Source organism: Schistocerca nitens, chromosome 12 (genome assembly GCF_023898315.1).
Source record: "Schistocerca nitens isolate TAMUIC-IGC-003100 chromosome 12, iqSchNite1.1, whole genome shotgun sequence".
NCBI lineage: Eukaryota > Metazoa > Arthropoda > Insecta > Orthoptera > Acrididae > Schistocerca > Schistocerca nitens.
Genome location: NC_064625.1, coordinates 17,685,413 through 17,710,367, shown reverse-complemented (window position 1 = coordinate 17,710,367; position 24,955 = coordinate 17,685,413). Strand labels below are relative to the sequence as shown.

At 41.4% G+C, this 24,955-nt stretch overlaps 1 protein-coding gene across 1 annotated transcript in view; it reads right to left on the bottom strand.

Annotated features, from left to right (window-relative positions):
- Nucleotides 1–339: 339 nt before the first annotated feature.
- The window catches only part of LOC126215342 (carbonic anhydrase), a 177,337-nt gene continuing 152,721 nt past the window's right edge, over nucleotides 340–24,955 (bottom strand). The window contains exons 7-8 of the mRNA XM_049942024.1: nucleotides 8,706–8,933; nucleotides 340–1,363 (exon numbers count right to left, since the gene is read on the bottom strand). Of these exons, the coding sequence (XP_049797981.1) occupies nucleotides 1,202–1,363; nucleotides 8,706–8,933 (390 nt within the window). The 3' untranslated portion in view covers nucleotides 340–1,201. The remainder of the gene's footprint in view (nucleotides 1,364–8,705; nucleotides 8,934–24,955) is intronic.

Sequence of the window (24,955 nt, the reverse complement as noted above, 5' to 3'; positions counted from 1 at the left end):
TCTATTCTAGAGCTGTTCTTGGAAGCCTTTCTTGTCCCATTCTTTTAACATGGCCAGACCATTTCAGTCTGTTTCTTTGCATTTTTCTTTTAGGAGATATATGTATCTGGAGGGTGTTTCGTATTGTTTCATTCCTTGTCCTGTCCTTTCTCGTCTTGCTCAGGATATCCTGTAGAAAGCTCATTTATGTCACTTGTATTATACCCAGATCTTTCTTTGTCCAGAGAGAGAGAGAGTCACAGCAAAGTATTTCCTCTTTGTATGTAGATATACATATTGTTATCGTGTATGATGCAATTCTTCAGTATTATTGAAGAGTAATGATAGAATTTTGCCTTTTCACCATAAGTTTTATTAAAATACTCATATGTACAGAAAATTATATACACATAATAAATAACGGATGTTTCTGATTCTACAGGCTTGTGTGATACGCAATTTTAATACAACACATATTTGCAGATGACAAAACTTTCATAAAATCCCAGAACACTGCCAGCAGTGTTACACACACACACACACACACACACACACACACACACACACACACACTGATCAGGCACTCAATGGCGTAAATATTCATAACAGTAAAACAAAATGCAGCATTATGAGCAGTCATGAGTGGAGATTTTTTTAAGTACAGTACAACTGGAAATAAGTGAAGGTAATGATGTCAGTTCCTTTAAGATGAACATTAAAGAAAGATAGAAAACAAATCTACATCTTGTATTGTCAACTGGTACATACATTGGAATGTGTTTTGGAAGGAATCCTTTACTAAGAATGAAAGTGAAACATTGAAATGTCTCTTTCATTATGAATAAATGTCAGTTAAGTGTGTGTAATACACAACATAGATAACAAAATTCTTAAGATATTTACAGAACTATACAGAACTTTTCATATGTACATTAAAGAGCACAGCCTTGTGAAATAGGCAGAAGTTTGCAGGCAGTGGCTTCTGATCCACTTCACCTGTTGTCTAAAAGAAGCACATAAGAGCATTGTATCACTAATAGAAATTGCTTCCACACAGTGCTGTATGCATTACATTCTTATCCAAGAAAATAAATAGAACAGGTTGTGAGCTGCCTCAGTATGACAGTAACTGAAGGCTTGTTCACTTTTACAGCAGTGCACTTTCTTGCTAGTCTGTCGATAGTTGAGTGCTGTAGGAACGTGGAACTTTTTCGGCACAAGCTTAACTGAGCCATGACACCGAATCATGGCTAGTAAGGTTGTAGCTCTCAATCTTCCACAGTTTGCGAACAAAGACATTCCGACTGTTGAGAGGTTGCAAAACACGGAAATTGTTTACCATACGATCTTCACCTGAAGAATAGATGCGTCGGAACTTCTTGATCTGAAAGAAAAAAAAACTATCAGAGATGAGTGTAGTTGTAGAATGTACAATCGTAACTTATTTATGTCACAGAATAATGTGTAATATTGGTACCCGTGTAATGTAGATTACATTTAGACAGCATAAACATAAATAGTATCAAGTGATACAGTGTCAACGTGGCACTTTATATATCCTCATGCTGATATTGAGCTTTGCCCAAACATTCTCGCACGCAGCTTCAATTTCTGTCTCAGTGGAATTGAGTTTCTTGTCTACTATGACAAATACACTACCTCCATTTCCCATTTGCCTATCCTTTTGATATATACTTAAAATTTCCCCAAGAATCTTACTGCTATCAGTTTTCGGTTTCACTCAGCTTTCTGTACCTAGTATTGTGCGAGCTCGCCGCTTTTCATGAGCGCTTCAAGCTCTGGGACTTCGTTGTCAATGCTTCGGCAGTTTACTGTTCGGATTTTAATACTCTCACCTGTCGGAGGCAGTGCTTTCTATCTTACACTGATACTTGTAGGTTTCCTATGGCTGTCGTCATCTGGACTGGACGGAGAGCCGCCTAATCTAAAAATACCTCGTGTGCACCCCACACAGTGTCAGCTACCTGAGCAACAACAGCCTCTGATGTGTAGTGCACACCTTACCTATTTAGGGGGGCCCTACAGTTCTCAACCCTTAAGTGCCAGTCCAAGAACTTGTACCGGCCTAGCTTGTCACAGAACCTCGAAGTATCTGGTTCAGTGCTTCCACCCGACTCAGAACCAAAGAGTCACAATCAGTTCTGGAGACAATGCTGCAAACTGTGAGCTTCAGTGAAACTCCGTGTGCAATGCTGTCCTTCTCAACCTTCTCCGCCAGTTACTGGAATGACCCGAGAATTACCTTGGAGCCCAGACGACAGGCATCATTTGTTCCAATGTGCACCACTATCTGCAGTTGGTTGCCCCCACTTGTTGCCATTTCCCTAAGGAGTACAATCATTCGCCGTACGTTTGAACTGCCGACGAGTAATAGACCCCTACCCTTTTGCGTTAGCCTCCTCCTGACACCACACAAAACAGGTTTTCCCAAAAAAGGTGAAGTGAGTCCCATTGCCTCTGTTTCAGTGAAAGACAGCACCTCAAACTTGGTTAGGGGGATCTGTACAACATCCTGAGTCCCCTCTGGTCCAAGTCCACCCTGTACTGGATGGACACCTAGATCTACCAATGACACGCCACTTGCAGTCGAGTGGATGACAGGTTCTGTACTTTTTTCAGAAGAGACGGGATCTACAGGAAAGGATAGCACTCGAGGCATCTCTGATAGAGGTATCACAGGTACACGACTCTCGGGAGCTCTTCCTCCAACACACCGATTTGCGGCAGTTGGCAATTGTTTTCAGTAGTCAGGGCGATATCCAGCTGCTTATGAATGTCGACCAACTCGTCCCGTGTTTGAGAACAGCATTCACTATGAGGCTGTATTTTGGCTAGTGAAATGTATTACAAGGCAGTGAACAAATAACTTTAAATTAAACCTGCTGATTATGAGGATGGTTTGAAAAGGTCTCTGAATTACCACGAGAGATCAGCACTAGCACAATGAGTTGTTCATGTGATATTCATTGGACTGTTGTCTGTAAACATGTGCCATGTCGGTGCTCTCGGGAGAGAGCTGTGGCGGGGACGTGGCTGTTGTTACCGTGTAGTGATTTACAGAAATGGAAAAATAGAGATTTGAGCAGTGATTAAGGAAAGGTATGAAAGCAAAGCACATTCGTGCCGATTTCCATAGTACACTAGGGGACTCTGCTCCTTCGTATTCAACTGTTGCCTAGTGGACAAATGAATTTAAATTTGGTTGGGAGAGCTTAGACGATGACCCAGCTGTGGTTGGCCAAGAGTGTCACTACTCCAGAAATCATTGCAAAAATGCACAAAATGGTCACGGAGGATCGGTGATTGAAAGTGCGTGAAATTGCTCACGCTTGCCAGATGTCATCTGAAAGGGTATATCACATTTTGACTGAAGAATTAGAAATGAGGAAATCTGCAAGATGGGTGCCACGACTCGTGACGCTGGATCAAAAACGCATGAGAATGGACGTATTGGAACAATGTTTCGCCCGTAATAGGAGAAACGAACAAGATATTTTGTGCCGGTTCGTGACCACAGATGTAACTGGTGCACTACTATACTCCAGAGATAAAATAACAGTCACAGCGGTTGAAACATGCTGATTCTCCGCCACCAAAGAAAGCAAAGACAATACCTTTGGCGGGAAAGGTCATGGTGTCAGTGTTCAGGGACGCGAAGGGGATTCTGTTTGTAGATTATCTCCCCACTGGGCAAACAATTCCTGGAGAATACTATGCTAACCTCCTGGACAAGTTGCAACAAAAGGTACATGGAAAAAAGGCCAGTTTTAACAAGGAAGAAAGTCATCTTCCATCAAGTCAATGCGCGCCCGCACACGTGCTGTCACCATGGTAAAATTACACGAACTAAGGTATGAATTTTTGCCACACCCGCCTTATTCACCTGATACGGCTTCGTCAGACTTCCATCTCTTCCCAAAACTGAAAATTTTTCTTTGTGGACGAAGATCCACTTTAAACGAAGAACTGATAGCCGGAGTTGACAACTATTTTGCAGGCATGGAGGAAATTCATTTTCGAGATGTGATCAAGGCACTGGAACATCGTTGGACCAAGTGCATTAATCTAGGAGGAGACTACATAGAAAACTAAAAAAAGTTTCAGTGGTGTAAGTTCTTTTTTTCTATTCCGTTCCGAGAACCTTTCAAACCACCCTCGTATCTTTTAATCTGTTGAGCTAAAAATATCTTCTCTACAGGGGCGTGTGCAAATGGTGCAACTGCGGAGGGCCCCATGCTTCTAGGTGCACCGTGTAGAAACTTACAAGGTAATCTGAAAACTGTAACCTGTAATTTTGTTGTATAGATAAATTGAAAAAAAGGTAAGATGTTTCTAAAACTATTTTTAATGTATTGTAGTTGAATTGTATACTCATTGTGACGCAACTATGACCACTGGAATCCTCAGAAAATTATGCCTGCATCTACATCTACATCTCCATCTACATTCACAGCCATACTCTGCAAGCCATCTGACAGTGTATGGCGGAGGGTACTCCGAGTACCTGTATCGGTTCTCCCTTCTATTCCAGTCTCGTACTGTTCGTGGAAAGAAAGATTGTCAGTATGCCTCTGTGTGGGCTCTGATCTCTGATTTTATCCTCATAGTCTCTTTGCGATATATACGCAGGAGGGAGCAATATTCTGCTCGATTCCTCGGTGAAGGTATGTTCTCGAAACTTCAACAAAAGCACGCACCGAGCGACTGAGTGTCTCTCTTGCAGAGTCTTCCACTGGAGTTTATCTATCATCTCACGATTACTAAATGATCCTGTAACGAAGCGCGCTGCTCTCTGTTGGATCTTCTCTATCTCTTCTATCAACCCTATCAGGTACGGATCTCACACTGGTGAGCAGTATTCGTGCAGTGGGCGAACAAGTGTACTGTAATCTACTTCCTTTGTTTTCGGACTACATTTCCTTAGGATTCTTCCAATGAATCTCAGTCTGGCATCTACTTTACCGACGATTAATTTTATATGGTCATTCCATTTAAAATCACTCCCAATGTCTACTGCCAGATAATTTATGGAATTAACTGCTTCCAGTTGCTGACCTGCTATATTGTAGCTAAATGATAAAGGATCTTTCTTACTATGTATTCGCAGCACATTACACTTGTCTACATTGAGATTCAGTTGCCATTCCCTGCAGCATGCGTCAGTTCGCTGAAGATCCTCCTCCATTTCAGTACAATTTTCCATTGTTACAACCTCAAGGGAACCAGGGTGCTGTGGTAATGACGCGCTATAGTAATTTCTATTGTCAACATGATTATTGCTCATGCGTAAATTAAGAGGTACATGATTCATCATTTCTTGGCGCCTCTCCCCACCCTTTCTGCACATTGTTATGGCTATCAATCAAGCATTACATTCTTCCACGAGCACATCTTTCCCCCAAAATGATTTGTACATTGTCATCAGTTTAAATGTTTGGTACTTTTCCAGTTCACGCCGTTTCATGTGTTGTGTGTGCACTGTGTGAAGATGCAGTGTTTTCGCTTTCCCTGTGAAGTTCAAGGTACCAGCAGGGAAATGTCGTGTGAAAGGGGCAGATTTAGAAAATACGATGCAGGTGCTAAAAAGATTAAGAAAAAAACTATGACATGAGAAGCTGCTTTCGAAAAATTTCTTTGACCAACAACTTCAGACAGACTGAAGTGTGCTTAAAGGACGATGGCATTAGCAGTAGCCTCTCATCGTTTGGTGCTTTAGATACAAGTGAACATAGAGTACTGGAATGTGGACCTCCTCCTATCCAATATTTTGGTAGGCCTAGTAGTAGCAATTGTGAAGTAATCACAGAATCGGACTCAGTCACTTAGCCTAATACATTAACATCCTCCACAATAAATGAAATTGTACAGGAAGGTCCTACTAAAATTGTAAATTTAGAGTATCCCTTAAATGATAACAGAAGAAAATTTTCAGCTCTTTTTTTAGTAAAAACTTTACCAAATGGAGAAGAAAAGAGATCGCAAATGGCTCGTGTATTCGACATCTACTGGCAAAAGTTTTTTTAAAATAAATCTGTCAAGTGATGCACTCTGTGATTGGGTTTGTTTAGGAAATCGGCTTCAAGAGCATGAACAATCATTTAATCATATAAACAGTACAAAAAACGGGTGGAATGTAAGATAACAGGCTCTAGCAAGAAAATAATAGTAATTTTCTTGGTTTGATCAAAATGACAGTAGAATTCGACCCTGTTTATCAGGAATATTTAAGGCGGGTAAAAGCTCGAGGAATTCATGGGAAAAACATAAAAAATGAGCTCATAAATTTGGTTGTCAACAAAGTAAAAAACAGCATTGCTAATATTGTAAAAAAAAGTAAGTATATTTCTATCATACTTGATTGTACTCCTGATACAAACCACAAGGAATAAACATCACTGATTGTTCGCTTTTTAAATTTATCAGAAGATGCAATGACTGCAGAACACCACTTCCTCAGCTTTCTGGACATCACTTCAACAACAGGAGTAAGTTTGACTGAAACCCATTCGTCAAAACTGGATCAGCTAGGACTCGATAGTCGGTGGTGGTGTGGATGGACTGCTGTGGCCTGTTCTGAGGTTGTGAACAACTGAGTATTACAGCGGGACGAAGCCTCTCAATCATTTCTAGGTCCCCAGTTTAATATGTCATAGGTAACAAGTGAGAGGATGTTGTTTGGTGCCTGGTATTCTCTTTCTGCAACACAGGGAAGCTACTTATCTTAAGAGAGTCCATTTGTCACGGTACAAGCTCTTCAAATAATCGTCCACGTTAGCTCACTGTTGGTGAAGTACAAGTCCTGCTAAGCGATGAATGACAGATACCAAACTAGGGTGTGAGATGGTGAGCCGATGAGTGAGACTGAGTAACTGACGCTGACTGACACCTCCGGTCAGCAGTGGCGATTTAAATACTTGCGGTCGAAAATGCGTTGGCGGAGTGTCTCTTTGGCCTCTCTCTTGATAGGTGCACTTGATCCAGCGCCTACTATCGATTTTCTAGCTACATTTTTGATTTTTGTCAACCAGTGTGTTAGCGACAGCTTACGCCAGCACAGGTGGTACGTAGGGTGTCGTCGAACTGCGAACTGGGGGGGGGGGGGGGGGGGGTGCCTTACTCGAGCACGTCTCAATATTACAACCTTGTCCTCCCCTGTGACCCCACTGTAGGAGCTCCGAAAAAGGCAGGATAAAAACGCATAACTACCATCCCCCGCTGCGAATATCGCGCTTACATTTCGTCAAATGGTTTTGAACAGCGCCTAGTGGTTCCAATTTGTACTGAAGAGCAAAACTTGTCGTCCTGCTGCCCTCGAAAGCGGTCAGATCGCGCATAATGGGAATGCAGCCCAACAATGTCCTAAGAGAAGGGCTGAAACGTCTGAGGGTGTCAGCAGTGTCAAATGTTATCAAGAACGTCTTCCTGTTTTTCACCGCAGAGCGAAATGTCGTTTCCATCCGTGAAATGTGTGGGTATCAATATCCCAAGGAAAGGGATGGTTTCACTTTACAAATAGGCATTTCAGTCCGTGTTCACATATTAGAATAACGGAGAGATACGTTACCAGTCACTTTAAAAACAAGACGACAACATTCAGATGAAACAATCAAGAATTAAATTCTGAAGTAACAAGATATAATAAAGTGATTTTCATTTTTATTGTGAGAGTGAACTACAGCAGCAAGACCCATTTTGGAGGTAGTACCATATTGATGATTGCACTCTTTTATTTATTTATTAGTTTCCCTTGTTACACATGACCTGTACCCTTGAAGATATTTCAGTCCGTATTTCACAGCTTTTCCTTTTTTTTTTTTTTTTTACTAAAATCCTTGCTGCATTAGAAACGCTGACAGGTTGTTGTGATAGTACCAATAAAAATCACTAGATTGCAGGCCGCTGAAAAGATCTAACAGACCAGAGATTTCCTGAACTGTGACGTAAACTGTTTGGACAGTTCGAGGCGTGTTCAAAGACAGCCCTAGCTGTCCGCAGCTCGTGGTCTAGTGGCCAGTGTTGCTGCCTATGGATCACTGGGTCCCGAGTTTGATTCCTGGCCAGGTTGGGGTCTCTACCTGGGTACTGGGTGTTTGTGTTGTACTTATTTCATCATCATTGTCATTCGTGAAACTGGCTATATTGGAGTGTGTCATAGTTGGATTGTGTACAAATTAGGACTTTGTACGGGCGCTGACGACTGAGCAGTTGAGCGCCCCACAAACCAAACGCCATCGTCAAACAGCCCTAGCTGAGATGTCGAAAGAAAGGGTGAAATATGGCTGTATGCACCTTTATGCCGTATTTCAAACTACTGTGTTACAGTGATGACAGACAATAACGGGTTTTCGAAACTGTGATCCTTTAATTGTGTTGCGGAGTGTAGATATCGCTCCCAGTATCACGTTCTCTGAGAAGCACCGTGCGATGTGGTGCAGTGGTTAGCACACCGGACCTGTACTCAGGAGGAAGACAGTTCAAACTCGCGTCCGGCCTTCCTGATCTAGGTTTTCTGCGATTTTCCAAAATCACTTCAGGCAAATGTCAGGGTGGTTCCTTCGAGAGGACACGGCTGACTTCCTTTCCAATCCTTCCCCAATCTGACGGGATCGGCGACCTCGCTGTTTGATTCCGTCTCCTGACTCGACCGACCGACCAACCTCTGAGAAGCACCGGACTGCGATGTGGAGAGGAAGTAGGCCGCTCACCTGGCTGAAGGAGATGGGCAGCGCATCCGGGAAGATGACCCATGTGACGGACTCGGAGCAGGGCGGCGTGGTGAGCGAGCCGCGGTACGTGTAGAAGGCGTCCATGTCGGCGGTCAGCAGGGACGACAGTGAGAAGCTGATGTGCAGCGGCGAGCTGTCGCCGGGGAACTTGACGCGCTCCAGCACCTCCAGGATGGGCCGTAGCGCGTGGTTGTTCTTCTCCTGGGCCTGCGTCAACAAACAGGGATGCAGTCAACACACCAATCGTGTTGCTTACACTAGAACACTATATGGGCCTATGTCCCCTGGATCTACAGGCTCCAACAAAAAGACCTCCCGTATCTTGTGTGTGTGTGTGTGTGTGTGTGTGTGTTGTCCGATGGCTAGGGTTCTACCTCCGGTGGAGGTTGGTCCCTCAGGTGTAGGGTTGCTTACTGGGGACACCATTTATTTTCATACAATGGGCCTTTGGGCACTAATTTTGGTCCTTGAGTCACTCATTCCTGGCATAATTAAGAGTTTCCGCTTGTTCTTGATTTTTTAGTTATCTTAAATTACTCGTGTCCTAATATTGCCATTGGTACTCTGACTTTGTGCCAGGGTGCTGGTTCCACTGTTGCTAAGTCTTGAAGTTGATTTGGATCTACAGGGTTCGACAAAAAGACCTCCCGTATCTGGAGAGGCTGTTGTGTGAGTTGTGGTGTGGATATTGATGTGAAGGGGGTATCTATCGATAACGGTCTCCAGTAGGAGCAATGGCTTCACTAGGTAAGCATCGTGCATTTCTTTTGGAGGAGTATATCTACGTCTACACGATTAATCTGTTATTCACAATTAAGCGCCTGGCAGAGGATTCATCAAACTACCTTCAAGCTCTTTCTCTACAGTTCCACTCTCGAACAGTGTGTGGCAAAACGAACACTTAAATCTGTCAGTGTGATCTCTGATTTCTATTATTCTATTACGATAATCATTCTTCCCTAAGTAGGTGGGCGGTAACAAAATATTTTCACACTCTGGGGAGAAGGTTGGTGCTGTCAACCAATCGCATACCAATCATTTCTTTAGAAGAGGGGGCGGGGGGACAAGAAAACCCATTTAGCGATTTCGTCTTTTAGCAAAACTGTTAAGAACACACGCATACCGATAGTGTGGGAGGTGCGTTTGGTAGCGCTATGTTGTTCTACAGAGAGAAACAACTTATTATACCAATATGGACCCAATTTCATAGGTCGTGCTCTTGAAAACAATTTCGTTGCTTTAATTTTTAAAAAGACATCATTTGTCAGGGAAGATATCGGTCCTACTTTGTTTTGAGACCATTTACGAAAAGGAGTTCGTATTTACTGTAGATTGCATTATCAATCGGCCAGAGAGAAACCTTTTCTTATTATTACTATTTTACAAACACTGTGCATCACATTTTAATGAAAAAAAGGAAAACACAGTTCGTTTGAAAAAGAAGGCAATTATTTTGTTTTTATTTAGACTAAAAAATTTTACGTATAATTTCCAAGAGTAGTTTTTCTTTAGACTTAGGGAAACAAATTCTTTCATGGCATCCGTAAGATTAATTTTTCCAGCCCTGTCTTGCTGAACATGGAGGAGGAGTAGATGGGTGAGCCTTGAGTGAGTTATTGTTGATCTGAGGCAAGTTTTAAGTCGCCTCAAGGCACTGAATGACCTCACACAGGGAATTGACGATACTGCAACTGTCAGAATCAGAATGATGAGGCGAATAACTTCCCGAAAGATTTCTTTAACGCTACCAAGTTCAGCAAAAAGTTTCCTTCCAATGGCGGGTACAGTATATGGGTGTATAACAGTCGTAATGGTTCTCAGCATTTCGAGCTTTGCATGAAGCCTGTCCAGGTTAAAATCTGTTGTAGGTGGTGGTGGTTGTTGTTGGGATGTTTAAGGGGGACTAAACAGCGAAGGTCATCAGTCCCCCATCTGTTGTAGGTACTCTAAGCAATTCTTCCAAATATCTCGTAGATGGGATAGTCGCATTGAATCCTCTTGATTGAACCTTCGATCCCTCTCATTCAGAAGGAACTCAAGAATTTGAAACAAACTTTTCCTAAATGTTCGTACTTCACACAATTTATTGGGAACAGACAGTGTTTCTGTGTGTTGCAATTTCGCTGGTAATTTTCTTGGCTGTGACGTAGTTAGGTCTTCCATATTTAGGTTTTTAGAATAGCCTTTGGATTTCTCTAACAGCATATCAAATGCTTCCATAGTCCTAGGATTTTCCTGAGCTACTTTTAGAACCTCTACAGAATTACGTTTACGTTCTTCCATGAACTACTGAGAGCAGTCAATATTGAGCCAGGAGATTTATGACAAATAAATGACATTAAATAATAACACACCTTTCACCACAAAGATTCACCTCGAAATTGCAAAGCAAATGTTTGTGTCTTTATCTCTGTATGGAATACTGGAGAAAAACCAATGGCTACACTGTACACGTTACACATTCGTTACAAAAGCAACAATGCGTAGCGATGTAGCTACGGGGTGAGGACATGGTGGTCGTGAAGGGAGGGAAAAGGGGGGAGTGTTAGAATTCTGCCTCTCCTCACATTTGGGTTATCACGTTGTTTTTCTTAAATGTTGGATAGTTCGTAGAATGTGGCGGACATAGTCGTAGCGGCGAGCCAGGTTAGGAGTACCGACTGCATCGTACGCCGGTGATTGTCAATTTCGAATGGACCGCACGTGGCTTCTGCCCGCGTGACCGCGAGACTAAACTGATCAAAAAATGTTTTGCACCACCTGCAGATCTGCGAACATGTATGGACTTAGACTCAAGGGGAACCGAATAGTAGGTAATGAGGATGGTGGCAATTTTTGTTTTTGAACAATATATTATTACGCAGGTGCAGAGGATAACTGTTAACAACGTAAAGGGATAGCAAAATCAGATAATTACAGTGAAGATATCTGCATTAAGTCTGGGGCTCCTCCCCCAGATTCGGCGCACTGGCCACTGTATATACGACATATTTTGTCTAACAGCCCTGAGGGCCTTATCAGTCTCAACTACTGTTCGAAAGCGCTACGCAGAATTTGTTACATATGCATGCAGAGGTTATCCCCCATTAGGAGTCACAGACTGAAAAATGGACGAAGGGAAAGGGCAGAATTTAGTGGGTGTTATAAGCTACTTCAGCCAAAAGCAAAAATCGCTGCCAATAAAAATACTTATCCCATATTTCTTGACTGCATCATAGTTTATTCACTGGCTCTGCCTCTCTCTCTCTCTCTCTCTCTCTCTCTCTCTCTCTCTCTATATATATATATATATATATATATATATATATATATATATATATATATATATGCCACGACATCTTGGTAGATGATTGTTGCAGTGTCTGTGTGACTTGTCAAGCCAATGCCAGCACGGCATCTCTTGCTGAGGAAGGAGCAGTGGTAGCATTGCAAAGCTTTTTCTGCCTTAATCTGTCTAACAAGCCTTCGTCATGCTTCGACATTCCAGATGATATATCATCACGCCACTCTGGTCTCATGCTAGCCCGTGCCTCCCATCTGTTTGTGTCGATTCCAAAGCTCTCCATATCTCGTTTACAGGAGTCCTTGAACCTCAATACAGGACGTCCTATAGGTCTTTTGGCTATAGAGATCTCTCCAAGCATCACCTCACGTGGTAATCTGTCAGGATCCATACGGTGCACGTGTCCCAGCCAGCGGAATCGTCTCTGCTTCAAGATAGCTGAAATACTGTTGCAGTTAGTTTTAGATAGCACTGCTTCGTTGGTCACTCGGTCCTTCCACGTTACTCCGAGGATGGATCTCAGGCACCGCATGTGGAAAGCATTAAGGCGACGTTCTTGTTTGGCATAGGCAGTCCATGTTTTCGATGCATACAAAAGGATGCTGAGGACGTAAGTTTGATATACAAGAATTTTGGTGGTCAAAGAGAGTTTGTTGTTTTTCCAAACACGTGTAGAGAGTTTGCCAAAAGTTGTCGCAGGTCTTCCAATGCGAGCATCAATTTCCTTGTCAACAGAAATGTTTGATTCTATAGTAGATCCAAGATAGCAGAAGTTATCTACGACTTGCACAGTAGTGCCATCTAGTGTTAGCACCCTGAACCATAATTACGGTCTTACTGCTGTTTACACTCATCGAGACTAGGTGGCATGCGTGACTAAATCTTGATACTAGCTCTTGCAGCTCTTCTGCGGAGTTCGCAACAATTGCAGCATCAACAGCATACAGGAGTTCACGAGCGACTATCTCGTAGCGCTTTGTCTTACTCTTCAGAAGACTGACATTGAAAAGCCTTCCATCTTTCCTAGTACTCAGATGTACTCCAACATTGCAATTCTCGAAAGCCACTTGGAGCAGATCCGAGAGGAAAATTACAAAAAGTGTAGGTGCCAACACACAGCCTTGTCTTACGCCACAGTTCGTACTGAATGGTTTAGATGTATTGCCATCGCAGACTACAGAGTCACGCATATTGTCATGAAAAGATCTTATTAAAGACAGAAAAGTTGGGGGACATCCAATTTTTTCCAATATGCTGTAGAGTCCCTCCCTACTGACGGTGTCAAAGGCTTTGTTGAGGTCAACAAAAGCCACATATAATGGCACTCTGTGTTCGCGGCACTTCTCTTGTAGTTGGCGCAAGGTGAATATCATGTCACTTGTGGGTCTGCCAGTTCGAAATCCACACTGTGACTCAGGGTAGATCCGAGTAGCCAAGGTTTCCAGTCTCTTCAGGATTATCCTTGCATACGCCTTTCCAGCAATGCTCAAGAGAGATATTCCTCTATAGTTGTTACAATTACCTCTGTCGCCTTTTCCCTTATAGATTGTTACTATATTTGCATCTCGCGTGTCTTGAGGTACTGTGCCTTCTTCCCAGCACTGCAGTAGGATTTGATACAACATTGGCAAAACGCAGTCAAGTTTGATGATTTCTGCTGGTAAGTTATCACGGCCTGTACTCTTGCCTAGCTTTAGACTTTTAAGTGCGAATTTTAATTCGTCAACAGTGGATCATCAAGCTCAGACATAACTGGGTAAGTTGGTAAAGTACCCAGAGCTTCTGAAGAAATGTTGACCTCTTCTGAGTATAGTTTAGCATAGTGCTGCACCCATCTATCTAGCTGCTGGTTTTTATTGTTGATTGGGTCTCCATTTAGATCTTTTATTGCAGCGAACTTTCTGCCTTCCCGGAGTTGGAAGTGGACGGGGCGACTGCCCCCCCCCCCCCCTCCTTCACCCGTTGCTTGATACGCTGTTGCTGCCACCCCAATTTGTGTATCATATCCATGGCACTCTGTCCTATTGCGATAACACAAAACGAGCTGCCCTTCTTTGAACTTTTTCGATGATCTCCGTCAAATCCTATCTGGTGCGAATCTCACACTGCACAGCAGTATTCCAGAAGAGGGCAGACAAGCGTAGTGTAAGCAGTCTCTTTACTAGACCTGTTGCATTTTCTAAGTGCCAATAAATCACAGTGTGTGTTTGGCTTTCCCCATAACATTGCCTGTGTAATCGTTCCAATACAAGTTATTTGTAACTTTAATTACTAAGTATTGAGATGAGTTTGCAGCCTTTTGTGATTTATCGAGCAACTCAAATTTAGAGGACTCTTTTAGTTCCCATGTGTGTGACGCCACACGTTTCATGATTTACAGTCAATAGCAATCTTTTTCACTATGCGTATATCGTGTCTAAATGATTTTGCTGTTGGTTTTCATCATCTCATGACTTTACAAAACAGTAAATGACACCATCATCTGCAAACAATAAAAGAGGGCTGTCTTCAGATTGTCTTCTAAATCGTTTACGTAGATGAAGAACAGCAGAGGGCCTATAACACTTCCTTGGGGAACACCACATATTACTTCTGTTTTACTCGATGACTTGCCGTCAGTTACTATATACTGTGACCTTTATGACACAATATCACGAATCCAATCGCACAATTGAGACGATACTCCATTGATGTGCAATTTAATTAGAAGTCGCTTGTGTGGAACCGTGTCAAAGCCTTCTCGAAATTTAAAAATATGGAATAAATTTGACGTCTCCTGTCGATAGGACTCATTACTTCGTCAGAATAAAGATCTAGTTCTGTTTCACATGAACGGTATTTACTGAATTTGGCTATCTGTTAATAAATCCTTTTCTTCGAAGTGATTCACAATGTTTGAACATAATATTTGTCACAAAATCTACTGAAAATCGACATTAATGAGATGGGTCTGTAATTCGGTGGATTACTCCTACTTCTTTTCTTGAGTATTGGAGCGACTTGTGTAACTTTCTAATTTTTAGTTACGGATCTTTCTACAAGGGAGCAGTTCTATATAACTACTAAGTATGGAGCTACTGTATCAGCATGCTCAGAAACGAACGTGACTGGTACACAATCTGCACCGAAAGCCTCACCTTTCTTAAGTGTTTTAATCTGCTTCAGTACATCGAGAATATGTACTTCTGAGTTACTCATATTCACATGTTGTTCTTCATTCGAATTCTGGAGTATTTACTTCGTCTTCTTTTGTGAAGGAATTTTGGAAAACCGTGTTTAGCAATTCTTCTTTAGTGGCGCTGTCATCAATATCACCACCATTGTTATCGCGCAGTGAAGGTATGTTTGTAATGGTCTTTTTTGTTTTGTTTTATATGTCATGTTCTGTAGGTCCAAATTGAATAGCAAGTCCCCCTGGTTATGGAACGTGTCAGTACATGAAATTAACATCAGAGAAGTAATAGTAGATAAAATAAAATGTTTACGAATCCTAAAAAGACGACACGCTGTAAGTTTATATAAATGCAATCAACAACGTAACACAAGAATTAACTTATGTTTTTCAAGGAACTCCTCGACAGACTAGAAGCAGTCTTTCTATTCAATTCCGTTTGGATTTGAAAGCGCCTGGAGTGGTGCTAAGATTTTTTAATTCTTGTGGCAGCTTACTGAAAATGGATGCAGCAGAATGCTACACGCCTTTCTGCCCAAGAATCAAGGAGGTGCGATCCAAATCCAGATTGGATTTCTGCTTGAAAATTGCCGACTGTTGGGACCAAGCTGATACTGTTAATAAGAAACGACATTAAAGAATATATATATTTTCTGTGAGACAACTATGTCAGTTGAACAACAGTTTTCCAACCCAGAAGAAATATCACACGATCCTGCTTATTATTTTCATGAAAATTTTGCAGAAAGAAATCGCGAAATTTTGATTCGTAAGGCACCTGCATGTTTTCAAAATAAAGATTCTGACTTTTCCGAGACATCCAGAAGCTACAAAGATGGTAATAAATCAGTAACTAGGTATTTCAACGAAGCATTATTTATTCGCAAATTAAACAACGGTGAAAGCATCGAAAGAAAATGGTTGTTGTACTCGCCTTCCAAAAAATCTGTATTTTGTTTTTCATGCTGCTTATTTAACCATTCTGCTGTAAATCTATGCTTTCCGAGTGGATGTAATGATTGGAAGCATATATTTTGAACACATGAAAATAGCCCAGCACGTAGGCAATCTGTGATGACTTATCTGGCACGAAGTAAAGCGGTTGGTAGAATAGATACAGACTTATTATCTCAACATCGAAAGGAAGTGGATTACTGGAGGAAAGTACTTAAACGGATTGTAGCTGTTGTAAAATTTTTGGGATCGGAGGGCCTCTATTTTGCGGTGACAATGAAATGCTAGGATCTCCCAACAACGTAAATTATTTGGGATGTGTGGAATTATTGAGTAGATTCGATCCATTTCTTGCAGATCACTTACAAAAATTTGGGAATACTGGAAAAGGTAACATTTCTTATTTTTCAAAGAATATCTGTAATGAGTTTATTGATGTCATGGGAAAACGCCCTAAAAATTATAAATGAAGTTAAATTAGCAAAATATTTTTTTCCATTAGCGTTGACAGTACGCCCGATCTGCCTCATGGTGACCAGCCAACTTTTGTAATTCGACACGCAAAAGATCGTATCCCTGTTGAAAGGTTCCTGAAATTTATACATATTAAAGACCATAAATCTGAGTATTTAGCGGAAACCATCTTGAATTTTTTTGGGAATCATGATATTCCCATAAAAGATTGCAGAGGACAATGCTTCAAATATGTCGGGGAAGTATACTGGTCTACTAGCAAAAATTAAGGAGAAATGTGAATTTTCCACCTTTGTACCATGTGCGGGACATTCACTAAACTTGGTAGGTGTCCAAGCTGCTGGGTGTGTATCAAAAGTAACAAAGTTTTTTGAAATGGTTCAGAAAGTGTACAACCTTTTTTCGAGCACTACCCACCGATGGCATATATTCATAGAACATTTAGGTTCAAAAAAAGTCATTAAAAGTCTTTCACAAACCAGATGGTTATCCCGAGCTGATGCAATAAGCGCCTTGCATGAAGGTCGTAAAAAAATTATAGAAACTTTAATGTCCATCGCAGAAGATACAGAACACGCAAGAGAAACTAGAGACGAAGCCCTTAGTCTGTCAAGAAAAATGGGAAAGCTAGAATTTATTATACTAACTGAAAATTGGCACTCTTTATTGGAAAGAACATACAAAACAAGTTATTGTCTTCAGAGAGAAACAAAATGGTTCAAATGGCTCTGAGCACTATGGGACTCAACTGCTGTGGTCATCAGTCCCCTAGAACTTAGAACTACTTAAACCTAACTAACCTAAGGACGTCACACACACCCATGCCCGAGGCAGGATTCGAACCCGCGACCGTAGCAGCAGTGCGGCTCCGGACTGGAGCGCCTAGAACCGCACGGGCACCGCGGCCGGCAGAAAGAAACAACAACAGTGCACGTTGCAACTAATTTGTTCGCTCCACTTGATGATTTTATCATTAATCTCTGGGATAAATTTGATGACTTCGAATCGCCCGCCAAAGAAAAAAATCCGGAATCTGATTATAAGGACGTATCTCAAAGTAGGAACGCAGAAGTTCACGCCGAGTTTGTTTTTTATGGCTCAGCACCGTCAGTCCAACTGAATGGAAAAAGAGAAATTCAAAGTATAAATCTTTCTTCCCATAATTGATAACCTGAGCGTTCATCTATAACAGCGATGAAGCTCGTATGAGAATGTTTGTCAACGTTTTGGTTTATTTTTTCGCTACTCTGAATTCCGAAGAGCTGAGACTAAGTTACGAAGAATTTGCTGCAATTTATTCTGAAGACGTTAACGAACAAGAGTTGGAACCGGAATGTCTGCATTCAACAGAATACTTGAAAACTGTTCATAGTAAAAATGGAGGAAATAGTGGAATATTGGAAATATATCACTTTTTGAAAGAAAACAAAATTGAAGACACATTTCCAAATGAAGAAAACGCGTTGACAATCTTTTTGAGCATGATGGTAACCAACTGCAGTGCGCAATGCTCCTTCTCCAAACTGAAAAGAATAAAAAATGAATTAAGGAGTACAATGCTTCAAGAGTGATTAACCAGTTTATCGCTGATGTCCATAGAATGTGATATACTCAAAAATATAGCTTTTGAAGAACTAATTAACGATTTTGTCCATCTCAAATCTAGAAGGGCACCTCTTCAATCAACATAGATTATTAAGCCGTAACCTGTGAATGCTAACAGAGTTACTCTTGTGGATTATATTACATTATCTATTAATTTAATGTGACTGTAAAGAAATAAAAATATATCTAAAACCTCACTTACCTACTTTCTTTGTCTATTTTAACAAAATAGTGCTCTGTCAAGCTCATAGGGGCTCCATTATCCTAATGTGCCTAGGGCCTCCAATAGGTTAAGGACGGCCCTGCGGATACTTAAAAGCTCAAGTGTACAAATCTCGCCTCTCAACAATGCAAGGACTTAAGGAGGCAATCACCCAGGAAGTGGCTGCCATTCAAATGGCTCTGAGCACTATGCGACTTAACTTCTAAGGTCATCAGACGCCTAGAGCTTAGAACTAATTAAAGCTAACTAACCTAAGGACATCACGCACATCCATGCCCGAGGCAGGATTCGAACCTGCGACCGTAGCGGTCACTCGGTTCCAGACTGTAGCGCCTAGAACCGCACGGCCACTCCGGCCGGCTGGCTGCCACTCCACTGGAAAGGGCACTAACAATTATGGACAACTTGTGGGAAACGCTTCGTCAATGTGTCAACAATGGAGGACACCATTTACCGGAAATAATTTGTAAAACTATCTAATGTATAATTTCATAGTATTTGTTGTTCACAAATAAAAATATTTTCTCTGAATCTTCCTTTGTTTGTTTGTAACTACCTTTCGAAATACGCGAGATAATTTTGTCGGTGCCTGTACAAGGGCTGTTCAGAAAGCAACTACTGTTTATTTTTTAAAAAAAAGCATGTACATGAAGTTATCGAATTTATCATACAATACTGCTTAAGTTTTCATTTTAATGTATTTTTCCGCATAGTTTCCAGCCTCATTGAGACATCTCTCGTAGCGTTTGAGGATTTTGAAATTCTGCAATCGGAGAATACAGCCACCTATACCGAAGCTAACCTACGTCAATGGTTTTCAACGCATTGTCATTGCCAAAGCGCTTCGAACCAACCGCTTCTTAGTGTGCATGAAGCGATGATGATCGTTAGGCGCCAAATCAAGGTTGTAAGAGGGGGAGGGGGGGGGGGGGGAGAGTGATCAAATACTTCTCATTTGAACCCTCGCTGGTTTTTCACGGTACGTCGCATTGCATGCAGGCAGGCGTTGCCATGCACGAAAATCACGCCAGAGCGCAACATACCACACCGTCAGTTTCGAATGGCCCTTTTCAAATTTGTTAGTACAAGGGTCACTCCAAAAGAAATGCACACTATTTTTGTAAAAATACAGTTTTCATTCTGTATTTGTGAAAGTTTTACAGTGTGTAGATACACCCGTCCCGCCTGTTTTCAAACTTAGTTCAACCTGTTCCCTTGAGTGGCGCAGTCACAGCATGTCTTCAAGACGGCTCCTACACTTGACATTCGTCAGAAGCAACGTGCTGTCATAGAATTCCAGTGCTGTGAAAACGAGACAGTGGGAAACATCCACAAGAGGTTGAAAAAGGTGTATGGAGATGCTGCTGTCGATCGCAGTACAGTTAGTCGGTGGGCAAGCAGGTTACGTGATGAAAGCGGGCACGGCAATATTGAGGATTGTCCTCGCAGCGGCAGGCCTCGTACTGCACACACTCTAGACAATGTGCAGAGAGTTAACGAATTGGTGACTGCTGACAGGCGCATCACAGTGAACGAATTGTCACGCTACGTTGGGTTAAGGGAAGGAAGTGTTTGATGAATACTGAAAGTGTTGGCGTTAGAAAAGGTTTGTGCCAGGTGGGTTCACAGGATGTTGATAGTGGCTCACAAAAAAAACAAGAAAAACGGTATGCAGCGAAATTTTGGAACAGTACGAGAATGGTGGAGGTGAATTTCTTGGAAGAATTGTGACAGTTGATGAAACATGGCTCCATCATTTTTCACCAGAGACGAAGAGGCACTCAATGGAGTGGCATCATGCAAATTTACCCAAGAAAAAAAATTTAAAACCACACCTTCTGCTGGAAAAGTTATGGCTACGGTGTTTTTCGATTCCGAAGGACTCTTGCTTGTGGACATCATGCCAAGTGGAACCACCATAAAGTCTGATGCATATGTGACGACACTGAAGAAACTTGAAGCTCGACTGAGTCGTGTTCGATCACATCGGCAAAAGCAGGATGTTTTGCTGTTGCACCACAATGCACGACCACATGTTAGTCAAAAAACCATGGAAGGGATCACAAAACTGAGGTGGACAACACTGAAACACCTGGCTTACAGCCCTGACCTGGTTCCATGTGACTATCATCTCTTTGGGAAACTGAAAGACTCTCTTCGTGGAACAAGGTTTGAAGTTGATGACTCCCTTGTGCACGCTGCCAAACAGTGGCTCCAACAGGTTGGTCCAGAATTTTACCGTGCGGGTATACAGGCGATGGTTCCAAGATAGTGTAAGGCAGTTGAGAGGGATGGAAATTATGCGGAGAAATGAAAATATTGTTCCCAAAGGATGTATCTACACACTGTAAAACTTTCAAACATTTAGAATAAAAGATGGATTTTAAAAAAATAGTGTGCATTTCTTATGAAGTGTCCCTCGTATGTTAAGATAATTTTCAGCGTTAACTGTGGCACATATCTTCAAGAACTGAAACTAAACTAAACTCCGCCCGAACAGACCATGAAGGCCCAACGTTACCGACCGGCCACTGTGTCATCCTTAGCCCACAGTCGTCACGTCGCCAAGAACTGCAATGGCAAAATTTCTTTCCTGTCCCATAAGACAGTTGCTTTGAGTTTCCTGCTTGAAAGTGTTTGACGACACATTGTGGGCTTTCCCGGCGACCTTATGTTGCCCCACTGCATTGGCTGAAGTTTTACTTCTGCATTCACATACTGCACCCACGTTCCTTCTCCTGCAACGATCTTCCTCTTTTTTTCATAACACACAAAAAGACAGTCATTTGTTTTTAAGAAAGGAGTTTAGGCATCCACATGGCTTTAAATTTCCGGTAGCCCAAATCTTCGGAGGATGACGGTTCAATCCCGGGTCCAGCCATCCTGATTTAGGTTTTCCGTCATTTCCCTAAATCGCTCCACGCAAATGCTGGGGTGTTTCCTTTGAAAAGGCACGGACGACTTCCTTCTCTGTCTTTCCCTAATCCGATGAGACCAATGACCTTGCTGTTTGGTCTTCTCCCCCAAACAACCCAACCCAACCCCCAAATCTTCGGTAATCACTTCGTACAAGAAGAGCACGACTAATCAGTGGAAATGAACCCAAAGGCTCCGAGATGGTAAATCTGTGGTTTTCTCTAACACTTTCGTCAACCAAACGCATCAGATCTGCACTCACGGTACTCGGTCGACTACTTTTCTACTCACCATGGATATTTGTTGACCTGTTTTTCAATGTACGGCACCATCTTTTAGGGTTCCATAACACACTCGATAAAATCGGAACCTTTATAGGGGGAACCTTTATAGGGCCATGTTGTTGTCCATCTCTCTGCTGTCTGTCTGTCAAACTGTCAAAAACCATTTTTCTCAGGAGCGGTTTGAAACTGATGTCACATACTAAGGTCTATGGTCCCTTGGCGGCATAATAAAGGTAAGCTTGCAAGTCAATGCAGTAAGAAGATACGGCCATTTATGTCACTTATTTTGATACTGGAAAACTGACTTGTCAAAACGTATAGGGTATAAGAACGTAGGCTTCTGCGGCCGGTGTCATAGTGATTAAAATTCTTCTGGGTATTATGCCGCGTCATTGTTAAAAACTGTCCACCCCCGGTAGCTGAGTGGTCAGCGCGATAGACTGTCAATCCTAAGGGCCCGGGTTCGATTCTCGACTGGGTCGGAGATTTTCTCCGCTCAGGGACTGGGTGTTGTGTTGTCCTAATCATCATCATTTCATCCCCATCGACGTGCAAGTCGCCGAAGTGGCGTCAAATCGAAAGACTTGCACCAGGCGAGCGGTCTACCCAACGGGAGGCCCTCGTCACACAACATTATTATATTATTGCTAAAAACTAACAATAATAATAAACTAAAACCGATGTTTCGGCTGAATTGCAACGGCCTTCCTCAGGGCCTGAGGAAGGCCGTTGCAATTCGGCCGAAACGTCGGTTTTAGTTTATTATTGTTGTTAGTTTTTAGCAATGGCGTGGCATAATACCCAGAAGAATTTTAATCACTACGTATAGGGTATGTCCCGTTGGCCTAGAATCATAAAATGTAGCAAGAAGCAAGTTTTCACACTATAAGTAAACGAAAAAATCCGAAAACTGTTAATTTGTAATTATTTCACACCAAAAAACAATTTTTTTGTTATTTGTCATCTGTTGGTCTGTTTGTTCATCCATCAAGACCCCTTTCTCTCACGAACGGGTCGACGTATCAAGTTGCAATTTATGCCACATAGTACGGTATCTGGTCCCTTGCCAGTGTAATAAATGTAACCTTCAGAGTCACTGCAGTCAGAACATACGGCCATTTGTGTCACATATGTTGATACTCGCAAATTAACTCATCAAAATATACAGGATACTTCCCGTTGACTTAAAATCATCAAATTTTGGCAGGCAGCAAGCTTTCGCACTGGAAGTAAGGAAAAAATCCGAGAATTCTCAATTTGCAATTATATCATACGAAAAAATATTTATTTTGTTATTTGTTATCTGACTAACCGTAAGTCTGTCGATCCGTCTGTTGAGACGCCTGTTTCTCAGGAACAGGAAGAAGTATCAAGTTGAAATTTATGTTACATACCGAGGTCTACTGCCCTTTGTAAGTGTAAAAAAGCTGAGCTTCTAAGTAGTGCAATCAAAAGGTATAGTTATTTACGTCACGTATTTTGATACTCGTAAACTTACTCATTAACATGCATGGGGTACTTTCCGTTGACCTAGAATCATGAAATTTGGTAGAAGTATGATTTCACAGCACATGTAAAGGGAAAAACATCAGGAAATTGTTAATTTGTAACTATATCACACGAAAAAAATATTTTTTTGACATTTGTTATCCGACTTCAGACTTAAGGGGCTCCGGAAAGGCTCAAAATCATGAAAAGTTCAAATTTTACTTTTTTGCGTTTTCTGAATCTGCAGACTATTACCTTTTAATAGATATATAATTTATTCAATTCCGAAGACTACAACTATTTTTAATTTTTTTTTTTGAAATGTGTTCTACATGGGCGTGACCCACTGTGGCGCTGTTAAACTGCTGTCAAATGGTGTTATTATTAACGTCCGTGTTCATCAGGTACATTTTAGTGATGTGAGATAAAGTATGTGTTGTGGCTAACCTGTGATGGTTTAATATATATCGCTGGTGTGATTGTCGATTGTTTCATGTTTATTTACTCTGTCGTTATCTCGAAAATATTCGTAATTAATTCTGTTTCTTGAGTCTCTGTTTTGTTGAAGTATAATAATGAGTAAAAGTAAAGTTATTAGAAATCCTCTGAAGGCTTTTAAGAAAAGGAGAAATGTTGGAAAGCCAAAGGTATGTGTTATTACTGTAAACAATAAAGACGATGAAAATCCCCAACATAGCTTGTGTCCCAAAGAAGAAGACAGTTGGTGTAAATATAACAAAGGATTGCTAACTGGTGAAGTGTACACTCATAAGCATAGTCTGCCTCATGCAATAATGGAGGTGATAAAACCTATTTTCAGAGACTTAGCAGCACCTGAACTGTTGAAAAAGTGTATTCACGGAAAAACTCAAAACCCCAATGAAAGTGTAAATGGTGTTATATGGTCAAGAATCCCCAAGACTGTATTTGTTGGAATAGAAACACTTCACTTTGGTGTATATGATGCTGTTGCGACTTTCAATGATGGCAACATTGTAAGGTGCAAGGTATTTAGAAATATGGGAATGAAGGTAGGTTCTAACATGGTACGAGCGATGCTTGCTTTAGACAAGGAACGCCTTCGGGCTGCAGACAGGGCTGTAAAGAGTCTAGAAATACAAGCAAGAGTAAACAGGAGGAGGAACAAGAGGAAGCTGGAGGAGGAGTTTGCAGAGGATGAAGATAATCCATCCTATGGACCTGGAATGCACTAAAAAGTTAATCCAATCTTTGTCGCTCGATTCCCAAAACTTTTATTTTCTCATACTAATTACATGTTTTCTAAGGATCATCCAAACATATTTGTTTCAAACTTTCAGTAAATGTTACACAGTACCTTCTGCATAATTTAACACAGCCTTTTTCCAAAAAACTGTATATTTTTGAATATATAAATAAAAAATTGCAAAAAAATGTTGTGAATTTTCATTACAATTGAAAAAAAATCATCTTTAATAACTGAACTAAAATTTTGTAAAATCCCTGTGTAAAGTTGTAGCCCATATTCCAATAAATAATCTGTAAAAAGTTCAACTTCCTACCTCAAATACTTTGTGAGGAAAGATGTAATTTATAAGCGTTATTTTAACATTGCAAGTATAGGGCGTTCCGGAGCCCCTTAAAATTAAAACATTCTGGAAAGCCTCGGAATTCTGAGATGCGATATCTTTCCAGTATTGAGGGCAGTATAAGAGGCAAAAAATCGTCATGAATCTCGATTACCAGGATGGATGAACTGTCTGTATACATAATTAAGTTTGTGCGGAACCCTCACAGCGTGAGTGCTTGTTGAACCTGGCCAATTTTTTACACTACCTTCACTCATTACAT